The sequence below is a fragment of the Sporobolomyces koalae genome, assembly GCF_050403365.1.
Source record: "Sporobolomyces koalae JCM15063 DNA, S_koalae_JCM15063T_v1_ctg3, whole genome shotgun sequence".
Lineage (NCBI taxonomy): Eukaryota > Fungi > Basidiomycota > Microbotryomycetes > Sporidiobolales > Sporidiobolaceae > Sporobolomyces > Sporobolomyces koalae.
In genome coordinates this window covers 60,040-78,941 of record NW_027481768.1, presented here as the reverse complement: position 1 = coordinate 78,941, position 18,902 = coordinate 60,040, and the positions used below count along the sequence as shown (strand labels likewise).

The 18,902-nt window shown below is 55.9% G+C and overlaps 5 protein-coding genes across 5 annotated transcripts; 2 read left to right on the top strand and 3 right to left on the bottom strand.

Moving 5' to 3' along the window:
• Positions 1–6: 6 nt before the first annotated feature.
• On the bottom strand, positions 7–5,043 carry JCM15063_004949 (uncharacterized protein; the record flags this gene model as incomplete). Its single annotated transcript, XM_076676052.1, has 11 exons — positions 7–169; positions 245–375; positions 445–621; positions 695–927; positions 990–1,171; positions 1,243–1,809; positions 1,881–2,080; positions 2,144–3,635; positions 3,707–3,788; positions 3,858–3,915; positions 3,988–5,043. The coding sequence occupies 11 exons, from the start codon at positions 5,041–5,043 to the stop codon at positions 7–9; spliced, it is 4,341 nt and encodes a 1,446-aa protein (XP_076536590.1).
• A 2,429-nt stretch (positions 5,044–7,472) lies between these two features.
• Positions 7,473–8,104, top strand: MRPL19 (mitochondrial 54S ribosomal protein uL11m MRPL19; the record flags this gene model as incomplete). The annotated part of the gene is made up of 3 exons (XM_076676051.1): positions 7,473–7,513; positions 7,608–7,708; positions 7,791–8,104. The coding sequence occupies 3 exons, from the start codon at positions 7,473–7,475 to the stop codon at positions 8,102–8,104; spliced, it is 456 nt and encodes a 151-aa protein (XP_076536589.1).
• A 647-nt stretch (positions 8,105–8,751) lies between these two features.
• ATX1 (copper metallochaperone ATX1) lies at positions 8,752–9,283 on the bottom strand (the record flags this gene model as incomplete). The annotated part of the gene is made up of 4 exons (XM_076676050.1): positions 8,752–8,903; positions 9,024–9,081; positions 9,154–9,174; positions 9,275–9,283. 4 exons carry the CDS (start codon positions 9,281–9,283, stop codon positions 8,752–8,754), a joined length of 240 nt encoding a protein of 79 aa, XP_076536588.1.
• A 308-nt stretch (positions 9,284–9,591) lies between these two features.
• JCM15063_004946 (uncharacterized protein) lies at positions 9,592–14,405 on the bottom strand (the record flags this gene model as incomplete). Its single annotated transcript, XM_076676049.1, has 12 exons — positions 9,592–9,631; positions 9,694–9,765; positions 9,825–9,982; positions 10,042–10,067; positions 10,142–10,154; positions 10,222–10,270; positions 10,328–10,373; positions 10,448–11,182; positions 11,258–11,613; positions 11,692–12,547; positions 12,654–12,771; positions 13,038–14,405. 12 exons carry the CDS (start codon positions 14,403–14,405, stop codon positions 9,592–9,594), a joined length of 3,837 nt encoding a protein of 1,278 aa, XP_076536587.1.
• Positions 14,406–14,706: 301 nt separating this feature from the next.
• On the top strand, positions 14,707–18,834 carry JCM15063_004945 (uncharacterized protein; the record flags this gene model as incomplete). The annotated part of the gene is made up of 8 exons (XM_076676048.1): positions 14,707–14,772; positions 14,822–15,159; positions 15,238–15,324; positions 15,396–16,159; positions 16,233–16,488; positions 16,568–16,725; positions 16,798–17,591; positions 17,668–18,834. 8 exons carry the CDS (start codon positions 14,707–14,709, stop codon positions 18,832–18,834), a joined length of 3,630 nt encoding a protein of 1,209 aa, XP_076536586.1.
• Between the last annotated feature and the right edge of the window lie 68 nt (positions 18,835–18,902).

The following is an 18,902-nucleotide window of genomic DNA, read 5'->3' as shown; positions in this document are numbered from 1 at the left end:
CCTTGTTCACGATGCGAAGCCGCCCTTGCGGATCGCAGAGAACTTGCTCGACTGTCTAGAAGTCGATCCGGTACGAGAGAGGTTGTTCTTGCTCGCGCCTTTCGTCGACGCCAATGATGTAGTCGATGAGGTCGAAGATTGACGCGATGGTCCCTTCTTGAAACTCGTCCTACACGAAAATACCGGATCAGCACATTTGCAGTGAGCCACGAAAGACGTGCGCATCAAGACCACACCGACGTACACTGCGCTTCTTCCGCCAACGGCGACTCCATTCCCTCCTCCCTGAGATTCTTCTCGAGATGAAGAAGTGTCACCCGACTTGTAGTTGACGAGCGAATGGAACGAATCAACCCGTCCAAGCGAGTATTGAGACTGTTTTCGAATCGAGTTTTGCTTCATTAGCATTCGAGCATAATGCCGAGGAAACGGGCCCAAGCTCACCTCAATGTCCTCGTACTCGTCTCGCTTGCGATTCGGGACCAATGCAGACGCGCTCATTGCGGCGTGAATGCGGTTGTTTACTTTGAATCCGGCGACGGGAGGGCTCGAGTCACCAAACTCTAGTTCGAGCTGCGATTCAAGCTCTTGCGAGTCGAAGTGAGCTTCGTCGTACTCGCGCTGCAAGAAAAGCCAAGGCGACCGTGAGCAACACGATTGCTGCAAAGAAAAAATGGACAATATAAAACTCAACCTGTTTCCGGATTGCTTCGGCACGAATATCGACGTGAGTCGTTTTGACCTGTACTCGGACACCGCCAAAGACGTCCTCTTCTTGTGTCTCTTCTACGATGTCATCGTCGTCGCCATCACCTTCCTGATCCGATCGCTGCGACTGCTCAAACATGTCGAGGTCACCATCTCGGTGCACAGCAACGCAAGTAGTCCGCAATTGTTCGGCGAACGCTCGAGTCTTGTCATTCGCGACTGGAGAACAATCTCGATCAATGACAAGTCCGCAAAAACGGCGAATGTCGAGCACGACTTACGCAGCTCGGTTGTGGTCATGTTATCGATGCGAGCCTTCTTCTCTCGGTGTTCTTGCCGGCGGAACTCGTCGTCAAAGTCGTCGTCGTCGAGATCGTATCCCTTGCGCTTGTTGCGCTCTTTACCATCGGCGATGTTCTGAGCTCGCTTCAAGTCTGCAGCTTCTCGCTTGTCCAATTCCTCCCTGAAAGCAGGACGAGTACAGTCAGTTCTCTAGAAGCCGTTGCTCGAGCTGCCACTCATCCGGACACTCACTGGTGAAGCTCGCGGGCGCGCGTGTCTTGGACCGCTTGAAGTTCTTCCGAGATGGCCTGGTTGTCGACCAGCTCTTCTAGCTCAGCATCGTGACCTTCTTCGTCCTCGTCCCCGCTGGCGGCGTTAAGACCTCCCGCTTGCTCCTCATCCGAATCGAGGTTCGCTTGATCGTCAACGAAAGCGTTCATCTCGCGCCGACGTTTCGTGGGGACCTGTTCCGGAACCGCTTCGAGCGCAGTACGCGCTTGCCGAAGGACAGTGAAGGCGTTTCGGGGAGCAGCCGATGGAGGTTGCGCTGCCGATGGGAACGACTCTTCCTCAATGACTTCGGTCGGTTCAGGTTGAAGCTCGGACAGGCTCTCGTCTCGGACAAGCGCATGCTGTCGCCGAAGCTGATTCGGGTGTCGAGCAGCTTGGGTGGGTGTCGCATCGACCTGGGTCTGAGTGTATCGCTGAGTCTGGGAGTCTTGCGCGCTCGAAAGCGATTCTCGGAACATTTGAGAATCGCGAGGCGAGAACGAGGGCGAGTCTCCGAACAGGTTGACAGGTCGCGTCTGCGTCATAAAGCTGCAGCGAGATCATGTTCGAGCGTGAGCCGATAGAGTTCGGTCAGATTCGGATCCATAGAGCAGGCTCACCCTTGCTTGTTGATGTATTGCCGGGGAATCGCAGCTTCTCGGGGCGTGCCCGGTTCGATGTTATGCACGGCGCCACGCGCTTCGAGCAAGGCAGCATCTGCAGCACGTTCGGCGGTGCTGATCAGCGGCTGGGGCGCAATCATGGTCGGTACGAGATTTCCAAAAGGCGTCGGCTCTGCGGGCCGGCCGAAGCCTTCGACCTGTGATGGGCAACTCGCGTCAATCAAATGAGGCGAACGAGGTTCAGAGAATGAGAGACGCACGTTGTTGGCAGCTGCAGCGTCTTGACTGAATTGCGAGTTGAAGAATTGGGAGAATCCTCCGCCTTCATCGCCCCCTCCGCCCATAAAGTCGTCGAGAGCTATGCGCACTGGCTCAGCAGAGGGGCGGTCGGGCGCATGGGTAGGCACGATTTCGGTTGCCGGGACTGTCGCTTCGATTTGCGCTTCCTCTGCCTCTTCTTCGTCATCATCGATCACAACACGTGGCTTGACGTTGGTCCTCCGAGCGACTGGCAAGTCGTCCTCGTCATGTTCTGCCTCGTCCTCATTCTCAGCCTGGGTCGAATCGCGCTGACCGAGTCGATCCGAGTTCTGCGAAGAAGCAGGCATGACGAGCTCGCCGTCGCTGTCAAACTCGCCCTCCTCGAAGTCTACCTTGCCACGTTTCATGGTCGGAACAGGCGCGTCCGAACCGCTTCCTACCTCGTCACCATCGTCCGAGAACTGAGCTTCCTCTTCGTCCTGTGCGTCTTCCTCCTCGTCCTCGATGCCGGCCTGGTAGTCGGGATCGTCGAGTTCTTCGAGCTCGGCATCCTCTGCTTGCTGCTCTTGCGCTTGCTTCTGCTTCTTCTGCAGCATACCCTGCACGTCGAGGCGTTCCGGTCCAGCTTGTTCTGCCTGCAGTCTGCGATGGTTCGAGCTCTTCTCGAGTCGAGCTTGGATCGCTTGCATGCGACTTTTCTCGATGAGCTTGCGCTCGAGTTCGTCTTTCGTAATGTCGACACGTTGATTCGCTTTCGACTTGGTTGAATGTCTCGAACCGTGAGCGTTACCGACGGCAGAAGCAGGGAAAACTTGATGGGTCGGCATGAGGTTGCGGCCGAACTCTTTCGCAGCGGCCGCGAACTGACTGTCGGTAGCCTCTTCAGCTTCGGCAGGATCATGAGACGGGTCGACCCGAGCAAAGTCACGCATCACGTGGTTCAGCTGGGTACCGGGTCGGGGCGCCGACGTCTTTGGTCGATTGGTTTCGCTGCCGGTCCTTCGAGGGGCAGGTGGAGGTCGAGGCGGTGCCATTGGTAGACCTTCGATCTCGAGATCTGAGTCGTCTTCGAGTGCCGCCTTGGCCCGGGCTTCCTTGATCAACGCTTCTCGTACTCGTCGCTTCTCGAGTCGCTCTTTCTCCTTTTCGATTTTCTCCAGCTTGTCCCGCTCCTTGCGCGCCTCGAGCTCTTCAAGACTCGGGAGGTCTTCTTCCGAGTCGCTGCTGGATGCTTTCTTCGATTCTGACAGTTTCTTCTTACCCCAAGCATCCGGTCGTGCAATTGGCAGTCTGCGCCGGGCCCGAGGAGTCGTGTCGTCGTCAAACTCGATCGGTGAATGTTCGCGCTGTTTGCCAAGCGCTTTCGCAGAAGGCTGGTTAAGCTTGTATTGCGGCGAGGAAGTGTCGACGATTGTGTCGGACGAAGAGAGGACGAGAACGTGATCGGCTCTGCGCGATTGCGCGGAGGTGAAAACGGGTGCAACCGTCGCCCTGGAGAAAGAGCTAGGTCAGTGCCTGCCCAGTAGGTAGGGGTTTTGGCGAACTGTGAGATCTTGGCTCACTGTCGATTTGAGCGATTCTTCTTGAGGGTATCGACCACGTTAATCCTACTTTTCAAAACGGGTTCAAGTCGTGCTTCTTGCTCTATGGAATTGTTCAGGGAAGTATCAATATCGAAAAGCCGACTATGCGCGCCACGAGCTAAAGCCTTACCTCGCGCGAATGCAGCAGATTGCTTGTGCATCTCGTCTTCTACCTTTTTTGACAACGCCTATGGAAATCGGATCGATCGCCTGTCAGTAGGCCTCGCCATCAGCCGAGTGAGGCGCGTAATTAGACAGACCTTGGTCCGAGGTTTCGTTGCGAGCTTTTTCGCTTTTTTCTTTGCGAATGTCGAGCTGCGTTCTTCGTCACTGCTGCTCGCATCGAAAATGATGGACGAGGTGTCTTTCTGGGGTCGAGGAGGAGACACGCTCGGAGCCCTTTCGGCCTTCTTCCTTGCGGCGAGCGCCAACAAGCGCTCCTGCTTGGAGAGCGTCGGAGCAGGCAGAGCAGATCGTACTGGAGATGAGGATCCGACGTCGCCTTCGGAGACTTCAGACCGTTCGAAAGCTGGAGCCTGTCCAGCTACAGTCGCGGTCTCGTCATCTTCGTCCTCGGAATCAGCAATTCGAGCTTTCGACTTTCTCGGACGAGCGGAAGGAGCGACGACGGCCTGCGAATCTTCCTCGTAATCGTCAGAAGGGTCTGCGATGCGAATCGAAGTAGACGGTCGAGCGGAAGGCGTAGGTTGCGAAGACGAATGAGCACGAGACAGGGCGTCCGAATCGGTCAATGGCGGCAACGAGGACGATGTCGGTACGTCGAGGACATTTCGCTTGACTGTCTGCGCATGGGCATCGTCGCGATCATCAATTTCGCGGTCGATCGCTCGGAGCTGGTCGTCGAGATTGCCGTGACGCTTGAAGAAATCGATCGCACTGTCTGCCTGCTCTTCGTCCTCGTCGGCGGACGAATCGTCGCTGAGGTCCGCCAGAATGCTTTTGGTCGCCTTGCGCGCCGGTTGAGGTTCATCTTCCTCGGTCGAGGTTGGACTCGTCGATCGGGGCTCGCTTGGTGGTAACGAGCTCGATCGCGAGTCGTGCTCGACTGCATCGTTGTCTCGTTCCATGTCGATGTCGGGGTCCGTCTCGGGCACAACGACAGTTTGATGCTGGTCGCGCCGGTTGCTTTCGAGCGAGTCTGCATCGGCGTGGCGCTCAGTGTCGGGAAGCATAGTGCGCTTCCCATATGTCCGGGTTGGAGGTTTGGCGCGCGCCGGTCCTGCCATGGCGGATGGCCGCGACATAGCGGGAGAAGGAGGCTGAGTCTCGAGCGAGTCGGGCACGAGCACCGGCATGAGCGAGTCCGTTGAGCCTTCTGCAGCTGACATTGCTGTCGGTCTGTCTTCCTTGGTCGATCGGCTGGCAAGGTACGAGTCGCGATTCGGCGCGTCCGGATGACGAAGGTGAGATGAGCGATAGCAGAAACTCAGAAACCGGCAGAGCTTGAGAAGAGCGAGCTATAATACTGGAGTCGGCGTGTCACTGTTGAAGGGTGGCGTTTGGTAGCGGGAGAAGCAGAAGGGACGAAGCCGAGAAAATTGACCCGCGACGACTCGCGCGGCGCGTTCAATCGCGTCGAGCCGCGTGCTACGTGCTTTTGATACACAGACGATTCCTTCCTCCCCTGAACGGCGCTCCCGTCGACGAAGTACAGTGGCACATCATCGTAAAATACGCTAATCAGACCCGGCCCTTCGAGCTCCGGTCAAGCCCAGGGACTCGCCGGTCCCCAACATCCGGAATTTCCTTTGTTGTCTCAAACCCCCACTCCCTCTGTGGCGCACCCTCTTGAAGGGCGCCTTTCAGGGAGTTCTCTTGCTTCCGTAGACGCTCTTTCAATGGTCGTCGCGCAATCGACTACAACAGTTCGAAAATTTCCCAGCCTCGTCGAGCAAGATCGATATCGAAGATCTCCGCGTGAGAACTCTTACGAGCCTCACATGCAGCGTCGGGCAGAAGATCAGGAGTTCTTAGCGGTCGCTACAAGGTAAATTTGGATTCAATAGAATCGACAGTGGTAACCGTTGGTCGCGTTACTTGGTCGATAGGAGTGGGTCCGAAAAAGGATTGAGAAGGAAGGAGAAAGAAAGAGATTCGTCGAAAGGTTACTTGCCTCGGTGGCAACCATAAGGACACACCGAAGTAAGGCAGAACAAAGGACAGAGAAGTGACTCCTCGACGGATCTCTTTGTTTCTCTTTTCTCTTCAATCCTTTTTGGACCCACTTATGTCGACCAAGTAATCCAACCAACGCTTACCACTGTCGATTGTATTGAGTGGAAATTCCTCTTAGAGCCATTGCTTAGATCTCCTGATCTTCTATCCGCTTCGGATGCGGCATCACGGAGCTCTTCCAGATTCAGAGTCTCGTGAGGTCGCTCGCAAGAGAATCGCGCGATCACCAGCATAAGAAGCACGTTTGCTCAAGAGAAAGAGCCGCGGCCTGTCTGTGAGCGAGACGCCGACGATATTCTAGCCGTCGCGTGGCGGCGCATGGGCCGCTCCCTCCTTCCTTCTCCCACTGTCACCGACTCCGGCCTCCTTTCCCTTGAGATCCTCTTCTTTCTCAGCTGAGTCCCGCGGCGATTTCCTCTCTCGGTTTACATCTTTCTCTTCTCGCCCTTTTTTCTATCTCGGCGTTTTGCTCCAAAGTCCATGTTTCCACTCTCTCACTCCTCGTAAGTCTGGCCTCGCCTAGCTCGGTTTCGGTTCGCCCTTGTCTCGCGACTCTGGGTGATTTTGGATGTCACAACTGTGAGTGAAGTCGATATCTGATCGAGGGACATCTGCATTCACTGCCGCATCCCGCCATTGTCGAGCACCTTGGGTAGCGTATTGACCGTAATCAACGACACTCTATGCTTGCTTTAGGTGTCCATCTCTCTTTCGACTGTCATCGTTCGTTTGCCTGTTTGATTTTCCTGCCTTGAGTTGCGCGTCATATCTACACGACTGAGCGTCTCTGTTTCCTCAGTTCTTTGCGACGTCACGTCCAATCTTCTGGTTCAGTCGATATGCAAGACTTAGGTAGTCCCCCTCTCACCTGACTGTAAGTTCAGCATGGTCACTTTTGCCACTCTTACGTACGCGACTGCGATGTTTCGCGACTCGCTTTCTGCCTCATTCTTGACGCAAGCAGTACCTGAAGAGCTTGAGCACAAAGTTCTATCCGAAAGAACTTGCAGCATTTGGCAGGTCAACCTAATCAAGCTGATACACGAGCTCTTGCGCCTGGAGAGATCGCACCTACTAGCCTCTGATACACGAGCTCTCGCGCCATTAGACATTGCACCTACTAGCCTCTTGTGCAAGCACTGTGCGCTCTATACCGTGACGTGTGTCAGAAAATTGCGAGCGTTGGCGTCGATCCAATGCGCGTATTCCAGGAACAGAGCGGATCTCAAGGGTCCTAGAACGGTGGGACCGTCACAATAGAACAGATAGCAGGCCATTGTAGCGCTGCGTTTGTTTCCCAAGACGAGTGAATGGCGGCGAACATTCTCGAGCAGAGCAGGAAAGGAATTCGGTAAGGAGCGTGAGGTTCAGATCCTGCGTCTTGGCCGTAAAGCGAGACATCTAGACAATTCCTGACAGTATGCCTGAGCAGAGACCTGAGTGCGAGTGCTTGCCGATGCGCGTGAAAGGTGCGGAGGAAAGTCAAACAGGAGACGCGGCAGAATATAGCCTGATACCTTTCAATCAACGCACATCGGTCTCGCTAGCGATGTCCAAGAACGCAGCAGCAGGTGCAGCTCAGATTGTCCGGTAAGCCCTCGAAGCTGCGACGACATTGCGATGATTGCGGCAAAGTAACTCGCTTGATCTTGAAACCTGGCTGACTGCGCCGTTCCTCTCTCAGGTTGGTCGTGCCCGCCGGTAAAGCAACGGCAGCACCTCCAGTCGGACCTGCATTGGGAGCTCGAGGTGTCAAGTCGATCGACTTTGTGAAGGACTTTAACGGTAAACTGCTCTTCCCGTACCTTCCGCCTGCGTACCACGAGCTATTGAGTGCTGACTTGCCTACATCTTTGTGATGTTATAGCACGGACATCGAACCTCGCACCGGGCACGCCTACACCCGTGTTGATCACGATCCAGCCGGACCGGACTTTTACGTTTGTGACGAAATCGCCTCCAACCTCGTACCTGATCAAGCAAGCAGCTGGAATCGAACTTGGCTCGGGCGAGACGGGACGGCCAAACGTGGCACCGGCGGGCACGCTCAGTCTCAAGCACGTGTACGAGATTGCCAAGATCAAACAGCGCGACGAGAGTCTCAAGGGAGTCGAGCTCGAAAGCATTGCAAGGAGTGTTATCGGAAGCTGCAAAAGCGCTGGAGTCGCCGTAGTTCCATGATCCCGATTTTTCGACTTGACTTGGAAGAAACTGTACCATAATTCCCTAACCGATATCGGCTGCTTGCGGCGGACGTCTTGCCGAGGGCAAATCCACAAGCTCTGTAGCACTCGAGGTTTCTCTGAGTCACAATCTCCGGGATCCCTCCAGAAAGATGGATAGCCGTGAGACAGATTCGGACCTGCCAATTCACTTCTCGCTCTGACGCCTCGAATTCCGCTGACCTGTTTCGCAAGGCGGGCAACGTAAAGTTGCCGTAGCGATGACTCCTGAATGCTCGATGCGTAGAACTCTGCCGCTGTAAGAAATGGAGAGCGCGAAACTGAGGGATCTCTTTCGCAGCAAACATGTAATAGTTCGAAGCTTGCGAAGGGCTGGCCGTTGCTGGACATCCAGGGGCGAGAGACGAGAGCAGTGCTGGGTTTGTATCGGCAGACAGGTGACCTGGAACGGCAACACCTTGGCAGAAGTCGAGTACGTATTTTTACCGTTTGTTCGCTTGCGCCGTGTCGAAAGCACTCGCGCATCTGACCTGAACACAACTCGACACATCAACGAGTGTGCGAGATAAGACGGGGTTCTTGCACTGCTATCGATAACCAAACCGCTGCCACAAACGCTTCGCTTTCCAATGAATCGTTCAAGCTCTAGACTGCCTGAGGTCCACCTCCAACGATCTCGCCACTCTGCACTTCTTTACCCGTTTTCTTGATCTTGGCCAATACATCCTCGTAACTGACATCGCGAGTCCTAACGATCACTTCTTGAGTCTCCAACGAGATGTCGTACGAGTTGATACCTGGGAAAAACCATCCCGCGATTAATTCCAGATCAATCTGAGATCTCAATCGTCTCGTTCCCTGCAGCGGCGGATACAACCACTCTGTGCGAGGAAGAGAGAGAGAGAGAGAGAGCACACCTTCGGTTTTCTTGAGGACTCGATCAACGGCTCCCGAACAGCCCCCACACGTCATTTTCTGAACAGCAGGGCAGACTCAGCATTAGCGCGTCATAGTGAGAATTCGAGGGGAGAGGTTTGCACGACATACGACTTTGAATCGGTAAGTTGACTGATCAAACGATGAAGATGCCGAAGGAGATTCCAGCGCGACCGTCGGTACGAGCAGAGATCAGCAGCATCCAGGGAGAGCGTTGAAAGGCGTCACTTACCTCGGACATGTTGTAGCGGCTATGTGTGAGCGGGGAACCTGAGAACGGGTTCGGGCTGTGGTGCCACTACTGTCCCGAAATTAATTTCTATCATTTGACCGCGCACGCGCTATTGAAAGGAAACGAAAGATGCTTTCACAAATGCAAGTAACTGAGATGAACTGAACACAAAAAACAAAGACGGAAAAATGATGAAGAATAAAACTGAAAACCACCGCCAAAAAATCCAGAATCCTTTCCAAACCGAGTGATCTCTAGTATAGCACGAGGTGATGCGAAGTGCTACTTTTTCGTAATGGGTAGATCGATGACGACCTTTACAGGACGACTGGGCCGTTCCAGATGGGCTCGAGAGAGCTGTCGAGAAGACATGCGTAAGTGCAGATTCCTGAGGAGTGTAATAGCACAGAGGAACATACTCGTCTCCGGTGAAATCGTTGGATCCCGGGACGGTCTCGTCAGTATACAACCGACCGTACTCGAGCATGAGCCTAAACAGACAAGACTTATTGAAGCAAACGATTCGAGGCCGCAGATGAAAGAAACTGACCTGAATTGGTATGCTTCGAGATCGGCCCATCGATAACATTCTTTGACCCACTCTTTACCGGCCTGGGCGATGTCCTTGCCGAGTTGGTCGTGTGCGCCTTCCCCGTTGATTCCGCCTCGGAAGAACGCCATAATGTCCCACATGTCGGAGTAGTCCACCTGTGACCGTATCCATGTCAGTCCTTGAAGTAGTGGAATCAAATGTTGCAGTGACTCGCCTGCATGGGGATAAAGTGCAGCCAAGCTGAGGTAATTGTAAAAGCCACGCGTCAGGATCAGCGCCAAGAAACCTCTAGAAGCAGTGAAACAGCAGCGTACGGATGGCCCAATCCTATACGAGATGACAAGGATCAGCACCCTCGTCACAGATCACAAGGTCGTTTCGAGAAGAAGCTCACAGTCCAAAATTCTCGGAAGATGGTCGCCTTGACAACCGCAGCATTCGATCTGAGTGCAGTAGAGATTAGTCCAGCATTCTAAGAGAGAGTAGCCAATAAGACTCACAACATCAATCGACGGAATCGACCAGACCAACTGTTGCCGTCAACATCTGTGAAGAAGGAGAGCACATGTGAGGTTGACCGTTAAGGGAGGACCTCCTTGAGAGCGTATAGAACAACATACCGAGGACGTATTTGTACAATGACGCGCGATCGAACGAGATGCGCTTGTCGTAGCCTTGGAAGACCTGGTACATCTTGTCGCACGTGCCATCCTCCTGTACGCACTGCACTGCAGGTCCGACCATGCCCGTATCGAGGAACAGAGGGTTCACTCGATAGTTTGGAACTTCGGTCGAACGCATGATGTCGTTCTCGTCTGTGATCGTGATGTTGCGGTAGCCGTCTTCCTGGTGAGACATGAGGTGGAGTCGAGCGCGTTGCGTGGTTTGCCACGGCGTTGCTTTCTCCCACAGCGGTCCCGAAGTCTGACCCCGCCACTGCAACGCGGTGAACGGTCGCTCTTCCCAACTCGGATCGTGCCTCATCTCGAGTTCGAGTTGCTCGACGATGAGCGCGTGCACGTCTCCGAATGTCGTCTGCACACCGGGTGTGAACATGGGCAGGACTTGAGTTGGGTGATGCGCAAACACCCACGAGGTGGTCGCGTGGGTGTGACGGTAGTGCGGCGCATCGCACACATCCATGTAATGCTTGAAGTCTCCAATGACCGATCCAATCGATCCTTCAACAGGCGGGATCATTTCGAGACCAGTAGCCTCCATACCACCGTGGTAGCCGTACTGTTCAAACCCGAGAGCACGCGCGGGAGAACCAGGAGGACAAAAGACGGGCATGCCCCATTGAGGGAACGGTCCTTTCTCTTTGGGCCAGAACGGTGGCTCGGCGTCGTCATCGTCTGTTGTCCGGAAAATCTTGCTTCAGGGTCAGCTTGGTGTTCCCAGCTCGAAGCAGGACAGTAGGGACAACTGACATTGACCCTGCCGTACGAGACCCTCGAGCCTGATCCTCTCTTCCGCTGCAACTGCAATCCTGGCGCCATCGTGTCCGTTGTACACGATCTTCATGTCGGGCAGGTACCGGACAAACCGTTCCATGAGCTTGACGACTCCAACAGCTCGGTCGTGATGCGCCAATTGTCCTTCGCGGATTGCACGACCTTTCTCGATCCGGATGATCCACGTCGTGTCAAAAGTCGCCGGATCGGCGAGATGATCGACCCGGCGGCGGAAGATCGAGGGAGGGAACGCGCGGTACATCATGAGATCTTCGTTGATGAGGTCAAACTCGTCGATCAAGAGCACCTTGTGCGCTTTCGCGAACGCATACCTGGGGGACATATGGCACACAATCGATAGAGGTCAGCTCAAAGTCCTGATCAAGCATCTCTTTTCCTAAGTAACGAACCATCTGTCGAATCCTTTCGGCGGTCTCCTGCCGTATCTCCGCTTGTACTCTGCGACTGCCTCTCGGAACGTCTTGCTCTGTCGGGTTTTCAAGTTTCTCCACTGCTCCTTGGCTTTCGCCATCATGGCCGGGATCGGATGAGGTTTGCCCTCCTCGAGTACGATCCGACCGTCTCGTCGAGTCGTCGGGATCTCGTCGATCCGCATGAGCGGTTTCTGCTTGCGACCCTTCGTCGCTCCCGTTCGACCCTGCTGCTTGACGTTGCCTCTACCGCCTCCACCGAGGAGGTTGTCGGTTCCCAATCCGAATCCTCGCCCCGAACCCCATTTGACCGCATCGGCTGCGCGTTGAGGGATGTACGGTCCGACAGCACCTTTGACTCGACTCGTGACGCGTTGAGACGTGTTGGAAGAAGAGGTCGAGAGGTACACGAAGAAGAAGAAGAAGAAGCCGATCACTGGGTACAGGGGTTTCCGAGAGAGGATGTAGATGGGTCGAATGATGAGATTCCTCACAACCGAGATTGCAGCGGATGGACTCGATCCAGATGCACCATCGGAGTAGAACGGTCGGGCATTCGCGGCGCCTGACGCAGCACGGGCAGATCCATAGGTCGGAAGGGTCGACTTTGAACTGCGGCGATCCTTTGTCGGATCGCGTGAGAACCAGCGCGACAGGAGTGACGAGCTGGGAGAATCACCAGTCGAGTGATCGTTCGAGTCCTTGCGCTGATGACGAGAGGCGGTACTGCCGTGCATCCGAGGTGTCGATCCGAGACGAGGCGAAGCGAGCGATTCTCCGACCCGGGGTGAAGCGGGAGGGAACAGGTCGGACCGAGCGCTGTGCGAAGTGATTGCTGGACACGGCGCGCGTCAGAAGAGAGATTCGAGGGGCAGACGAGCGAGGGATTAGCAGCGGTTTAATGAGAGCATCCCGAGTAGACTTCGCAACGAGATACTTACCATGATCCGCAAACGCTGAAGGCCTACGCTGCCCAGCTGAAGTGATTGGGATGTCCATAGCGGCCGTCTCGCCTACCACCGATACGCTTTCGAGGCGCGCAGAGTCTCTGAACCCTGCCTGCCGAGACTCGAGATTCGTATGCTGCTCACTCGGGGTTCAATCACCGCGCCTGTGTCGACACCGAGTCTCTCCTCAAGTGCGATTTGCGCTTCGGGCGACGAAAATGACGCGAGGAGGAGGTGATAGCTCGCGTGTTGAACGATAGCTTGAAAAATCGCGCCGCTTCCGAAACCGGTACTTTTTTTTCTCTCCTACTCTCTCAATGGGCTCCAAGGAGGTCGAACAGAGGCTTGCCAAAGAGACATTCACGTGAAGGTACATACTTTAGAAGGAGGATCGTCATCCCGACCTACAGCATTTGCGAGAGTGGTTTCGAGCTCGACAACTCTCGCTTCGGATTCCTTGAGCTCCCTCAATAGCCCTTTCTTGGCCTCTTTCATCCACTCGAGCCTTTCCCCAATCGCGTCCCTCTCCATCTCGACCTCGTTCAAGACTGATTCGAGATCTTCGAGTTCCTGTGCAACTCGCTTGGTCGTATCGGTGGCGACCCTCACCTGGTGGGACAAGTCGCGGATGACTGCGTTCCTCTCGACGACTTCGTCGGCCAATCGATTCACCTCGCGTCTCAAGGCCCCAATCTCTCCCCGCCCAAACTCGTCGTCGTTGCCGTCATGATGATCTCGATTGAGAGGATCGACGAATCCGAATTGCGAGAGCGGTAAAGTCGAGGTCAAAGCGGTCGTGACGAGGTACTGCAAGTGAGAGGTCAGTCCTTCGAGCGTCAGTGGTACGAGGCGGTGCTGCGGTGGTGGTCGACGAGGGGCAGGAATCAAGTTGGGATGCAGCGAAACACTCTCAATCGCTCGAGGTGTACGAGCTGGAGCGGGCGTGATCGACGGTGTTGCGGCGGAAACGGACAGAGCGAAAGCGGAAACATGATCCTCTGTCTGCCATTGCGTTTGCGTCCCAGAAAGTGGCAGAGGGTGACCTGAACCGCTCTCCAAGGGCAGCTCTACGAGCGTATTGGCGGATTCTCCTAGCTCGATCTGTCCAGACATTTCACCTGCCTGCTGCTGTCCATGCCGCTTGATCTCGTGCCGCTGTTCCTGCTGCCTCGCTGTGTCACGACTCCCGAGCTCGTCGAAGAGAGACTGATCCGCTGGAGAGACAGCCTCGGACGAAAGGGTTCGCGAAGGAGAGCAAGACGCAGAGGTTTGCCGTATTCTTCTCGCGATCTGGTCAGGCAAGTCGAACGAAGACGAGAAGGGCGTGGTCGATACTTGATCGAGAGGTTTGGCTGCTTGAGCCGCGTGATCTTTGATCGAGGGAGACACGGAGGGGCGTGGCGAAGCGACGGCTGAGCGGGCGGAGTTGAGAGCAACCTGTCCGGAGGAGCGCTTTGCGGGAGAAACAGGTCGGAATGGGATGCGGGCATGCGACAGTACAGGCGATGGTATCTTGCAAGCTGGAGGCGGCTCATCCTCGACCGGATTGCCGTCCTCGTCCACTTCCGGGAGGTAATAGAGAGCTGGTGGGTCCTGAACTGTTTCGTTGGCCTGCTTGTGCTTTTTGCGGCCCTCTGCTCGAGGTTCAGGTTCAAGCGGCGAGCTGGTAGAGATAGCTGTGTGAACTGGCGACTCGAGCAATCGCGGTGACCTCGCTCGCTTCGTAGAGCGAGGTGACGACTTCATGACATCGCTCGGGGGTCTGGCACGACTTGCTGTGCTACAGCGAAAATGATCGAGTCTGCTGCTCGGTGATTCGGAATGCTTGCGGGGCGGAGATTCAATTCGAGTCGGCCAGTCGCCCGCGCTCGCAGTCGCGTGGGTCCGTCTGTGTCCGAACTCAAACTTGTGGTCGCATTGGATTTCAAGTGGTAGAGTCGAGACATTCGGGTCGCTGGAAAGAAGCTCGTCGACCTCGGAACTCGCATGGGATCGTGGGACAGCAACAGGACGTTTGCTTCTGGGCATGTCGTAATGCTAGCTATACATGAAGCGCGCGAGAGCGGGAGCTGGCAGTCGCAGTCGCAGTCGCGAGCCGGTCGAGTTGGTGGGGGTACGCAACAAGTCACGAGAGTCCCTTGGGCTGCTACGCGCTGCGACAGGCACAGAGCTCGACCGTGCTGAGACTGGCGTCGGATCAAGCGGAACGAGACGAAGGGATAAAGCGACGTCAGGCAATCGAGTCGAGTCGATTCCTCGAGACTTGGGCTGCGGCTCATCTCGCGGCAGGATCGCACCGTGCCAGGCATGTCGACCGTCTGAACGCTGCCCATCGATCACTTGTTGGCGCACTCGATCCACCGGTCCCGCGCTCGGTAGACCCGACCCGAATCCTCCGATATCCGGCCGCACCCTTTGACCCTTCACGAACGGGGCCCATGCAGCCCCTTCGAGCGCGCGATTCGACCAGCCGTACCAGGCAGTCGGATCCTCGAATCCAGTCAGTCCGCTGTCCTCTGTCATGGGAGACATCGACGAGTCGCACGAGCCTGACCTCATTCTCACTCGTCCTGTACAGGCATGCGAAAGGCCTAGGTCTCGAACTCAAGAACCTGCTCAAGACACGCGAGCCGTCGGACCGTCAAGTCGAACACCAGCGAGATGCGTCAGTTGCCGCTCTCCTCCCATCGTCTCTCGCCTCATTGCCGGATTTTACTGACCACTGTGTCGCTGCAGCACGCGCAAGGCCTACCTCGCGATCGTCTACTCGGCGCCTGCTCTCACCGCGTCGTCCCTCGCGCTCCTCTCGAGCTCGCGTTCCTCCTCGAGCCTCGCATCCCATCCCACTGCGCTCGAGGCGCTCAACTTGCTCTGGCTCGAGACGACCCACATCCTGATCACCATCTACCGCTCCAAGCTCGCCAAGATGGACAAGTACATCGCAGAGAACCCCAAACCTCCTCCGGCTCGCACCCGTGACCGCCGTGGAGGCAATGACGGCGACATCCAGCCCGCGCACCCTCCCGCCGCCTCGGTCGTCGGCCCCGTCGCGCGCAGGAAGCTGTTGCACCAGTTCCAAAAATTCCTCCACGGCGAGCAAGAGTTCTGGAAGATCATCGTCAACCGTCTCGCGTCGCGCTTGACTTCGACTGAGCAAGTCGAACTGCGCCCCCTCGGCATCATCGCAACCGCCTACGACGACACGAACGTGCATTCGCAACCGGACGAGTCGGTCCAGGTCTCGCCAGAGGAGCTTGGCCATAGGCGTCTCCAAGTCTTGCCCTTGGCGCATCGGGGTTTGATCTTTTATGGCGATCTCGCGCGTTACATCGAGTTCAACAGCGATCTCCCGTCTCCCGCTGCAGCTTCCGGTAGAGGCAAAGGCGGCAAGAAGGGCAATGGCAAGGCGGCGAGCGGACCCGCAGCAATTGCGCCTCCGAAGACGTACGCGAAAGCAGCCGAATGCTATCGACAGGCGAACCTGCTCATGCCTGACGACGGTGAGTCTCCCTCGTCCTCGAAGAGTCTCTCGCATCAGGGTCTGGACACCTGCTCATTCGATCTTGTGACCAGGCAACGCGCACAATCAGCTCGCCGTCCTCGCCCAGTATGCTCTCGACCCCGTCACATCAGCCTACCACTACTATCGAGCGCTCGCAGTCCGATTCCCATTCCCGACCGCTTTCAAGAATTTGAGTATCGCATACTCGAAGTGCCTGCAGCGGTACGACTTTGGTGCGTCCCGGGGCAGCAAAGCCGGCACCGACAAAGTGCAACAGTTCAGAGAATCGTTCATCGCGCTGCATGCCGTCTTCTTCACCAAAACAAAGTCAGTCCTTTCCCGACTGCTACCCCTTAGTGGCAAGCACAGAGCTGACAAAGGGATCTGCCTCCATCATGCTTTGCAGGTTGACCGAATTGACTGCTCTATCGGCCAAAGTTGACCGCCTGTTTGAACATTGTACTCGAGAGCGATTGATCACATCGGACGGCGTCCTCAAGATTGCGGTCACTGCGCTGGCAGCTCTGTGGCACGCTCGCATCACTCGATCGAAAACGCTGAATGGTAAGACTCGTCGTGCTCCCATGTCTCGACCTGAGTCGCTCATTTGCAATTTGGGGTGTTTTCGCTTTCCAGATACCTCAACCATTCAACTGTCACGGTCGAAATCGACCTCTCTTCCTTCAACTACCGAAGCGACTGCGCGTGAAGAGAATGGACCAAAACTCGAAGCTCACATCTTGCTCCACACTCTCGAACTCTACACGACTTTGCTCTCGATCTCTTCTGCCGAAACGAACGAACTTTACGTGGTCAACTCGACCGATTCTACTACTGAAGAAGACGGACAAATACCACCGCTCATCTCGAACATCTCGGCCGTGCTCCGTCGAAGCATCCCCTCGCTCCGGATTCTCGGCAGGTGGCTCAAGGGTCAACTCGAGTACATCGAGAGACTCGAGAAGAGGGTCGCCGACAAGGAGAAGAAGCACCTGCGGCAACACCGTACGAGTGGTGCGAGTAGCGCCGAGAAGGAGACGCTCGAAGACGCTCAAAGACCAGCAGAATCGTCGGGAGAGGGCAACCCTAGCGAGCACGGTATTCAGATCGTCACTTCGGACCAACTTCAACGCACGCTCGACCGGTTCTGGCAAGCGTTCGCAGACTATTCCAACTCGATCAAACTCGCGTTCCCGAACCCCCGAGGAAGCGACGAAGGAGGTCTTCCCATCCTGGAAGAAGGGGTATGGCTCGAGGAGGATGTCGAATGTCTCGGTTTCTTGCCTCTCCGGAAGAGGACTGGCACTAAAGAAGGATCCAACTCGAGAGATGCAGCGCGACGCGTTGGACGAGACGTGCATCCGAACCAAGAAGTCTTGATGCGGGTTGAAGAAGCGCAGAGACTCGCTGAAGAGATCGTCGAATCGCCTGTGGGTTTCATATCCCGATGCTGAGCTCGCAGGGTAGGTGGACAAACTGACGATGTCTAAACGCTCTCTTGGACAGATATCGAGACTCGCTCTGGTAGATGGAGCCTTCATCTTTGTCGCGAAAGGAGACAAGCCGGTCACCACCGAGCAGGATGCCGACGTGTCTCGAGCCGACGGGAATGATCAGGCTATGGCCACAGTCGAAGTCGAACAGGATGACGACGCTCTCGACGAAGATTTCGAGATGCCAGATCAGTCGATCGAGGACGATCCTGTCGATCGAGCGATGCGGACCGCTGCAGACCAGCTCGAACTTGATGGCGATGGAGAAGACGAGCAGGACGACGACGACGATGACGAAGAGCAGATCGTCTTCAGCGGCAGCAGGAACCTGTCGCATCCTGCACTGCCGGTCGCTGCTTCTCCACGACAAGGCAGCTTCTCTTCGAGAGGCCCGGTTGCGACTTCGACCTTGACCGCCGCCGACTTGCGGCAGCAGCTGTTTGCATCGAATCTGCCATTGCAACCTCTTCCCGCTGCAGCTCCGCCTCGCACGCCTTCGCATCCACTTTCTTCTGGATACGTCTCCCCACCTCTCGTTGCGCCGGCGGCGGCGACGACCAGTCCATCCTCTGAAACTCTGTCGAGGATCTGGGGCATGCCATCACCTACCCCTCCCTCTCACCTTGGTCATGCGCCTTCGCACGTTGCGACTGCGTCGGTGTTGCCACCGCATCAACCCATGACGCGTCATTCGTTCGAAGCGATCCCGAACTTGACCCACGATGCGTTCGCAGCGCAGAATCAGGGCTGGTCGAATCCGCTCGCGACCTCTGGACACCTTCCCCCTCCACCTCATTCTTCAGCTCAACCTCCCTCGATCCCTCCTGCCGAACTATTTGGAGGTCACCCTGCATTCGCTTTGCCACACTCTCACTCTCACCCTCAACCCACTTCACTCGTGGAAGACTCGCGATCGTATTCGTTACCGCCTTTGACCTCGAGCTTTCCTGGGTACACACGACAGCCTTCGACCTCGTCGTTTTCTCCCGCTGCACCAGCTCAATTCTCACCTGGATTGTCGACCGCTCAAGTTGGACTCATGCCCAATCCTGGATTCTTCAACAGGACGACGACGACGACAACGAATTCTGGATCGGGTTTCGCATTACCTCCTCCGGGAGAATCGGGAGGGAATTGGCCAACCCATCTAGGAGGAGGAGCTGGACGTCAAACCGGATGATGAAAGAACAAGGATCACTCTTCCAACAAAACAAAAACGCGCATTTTCCGCCCGCTCCTTCCCTTCTT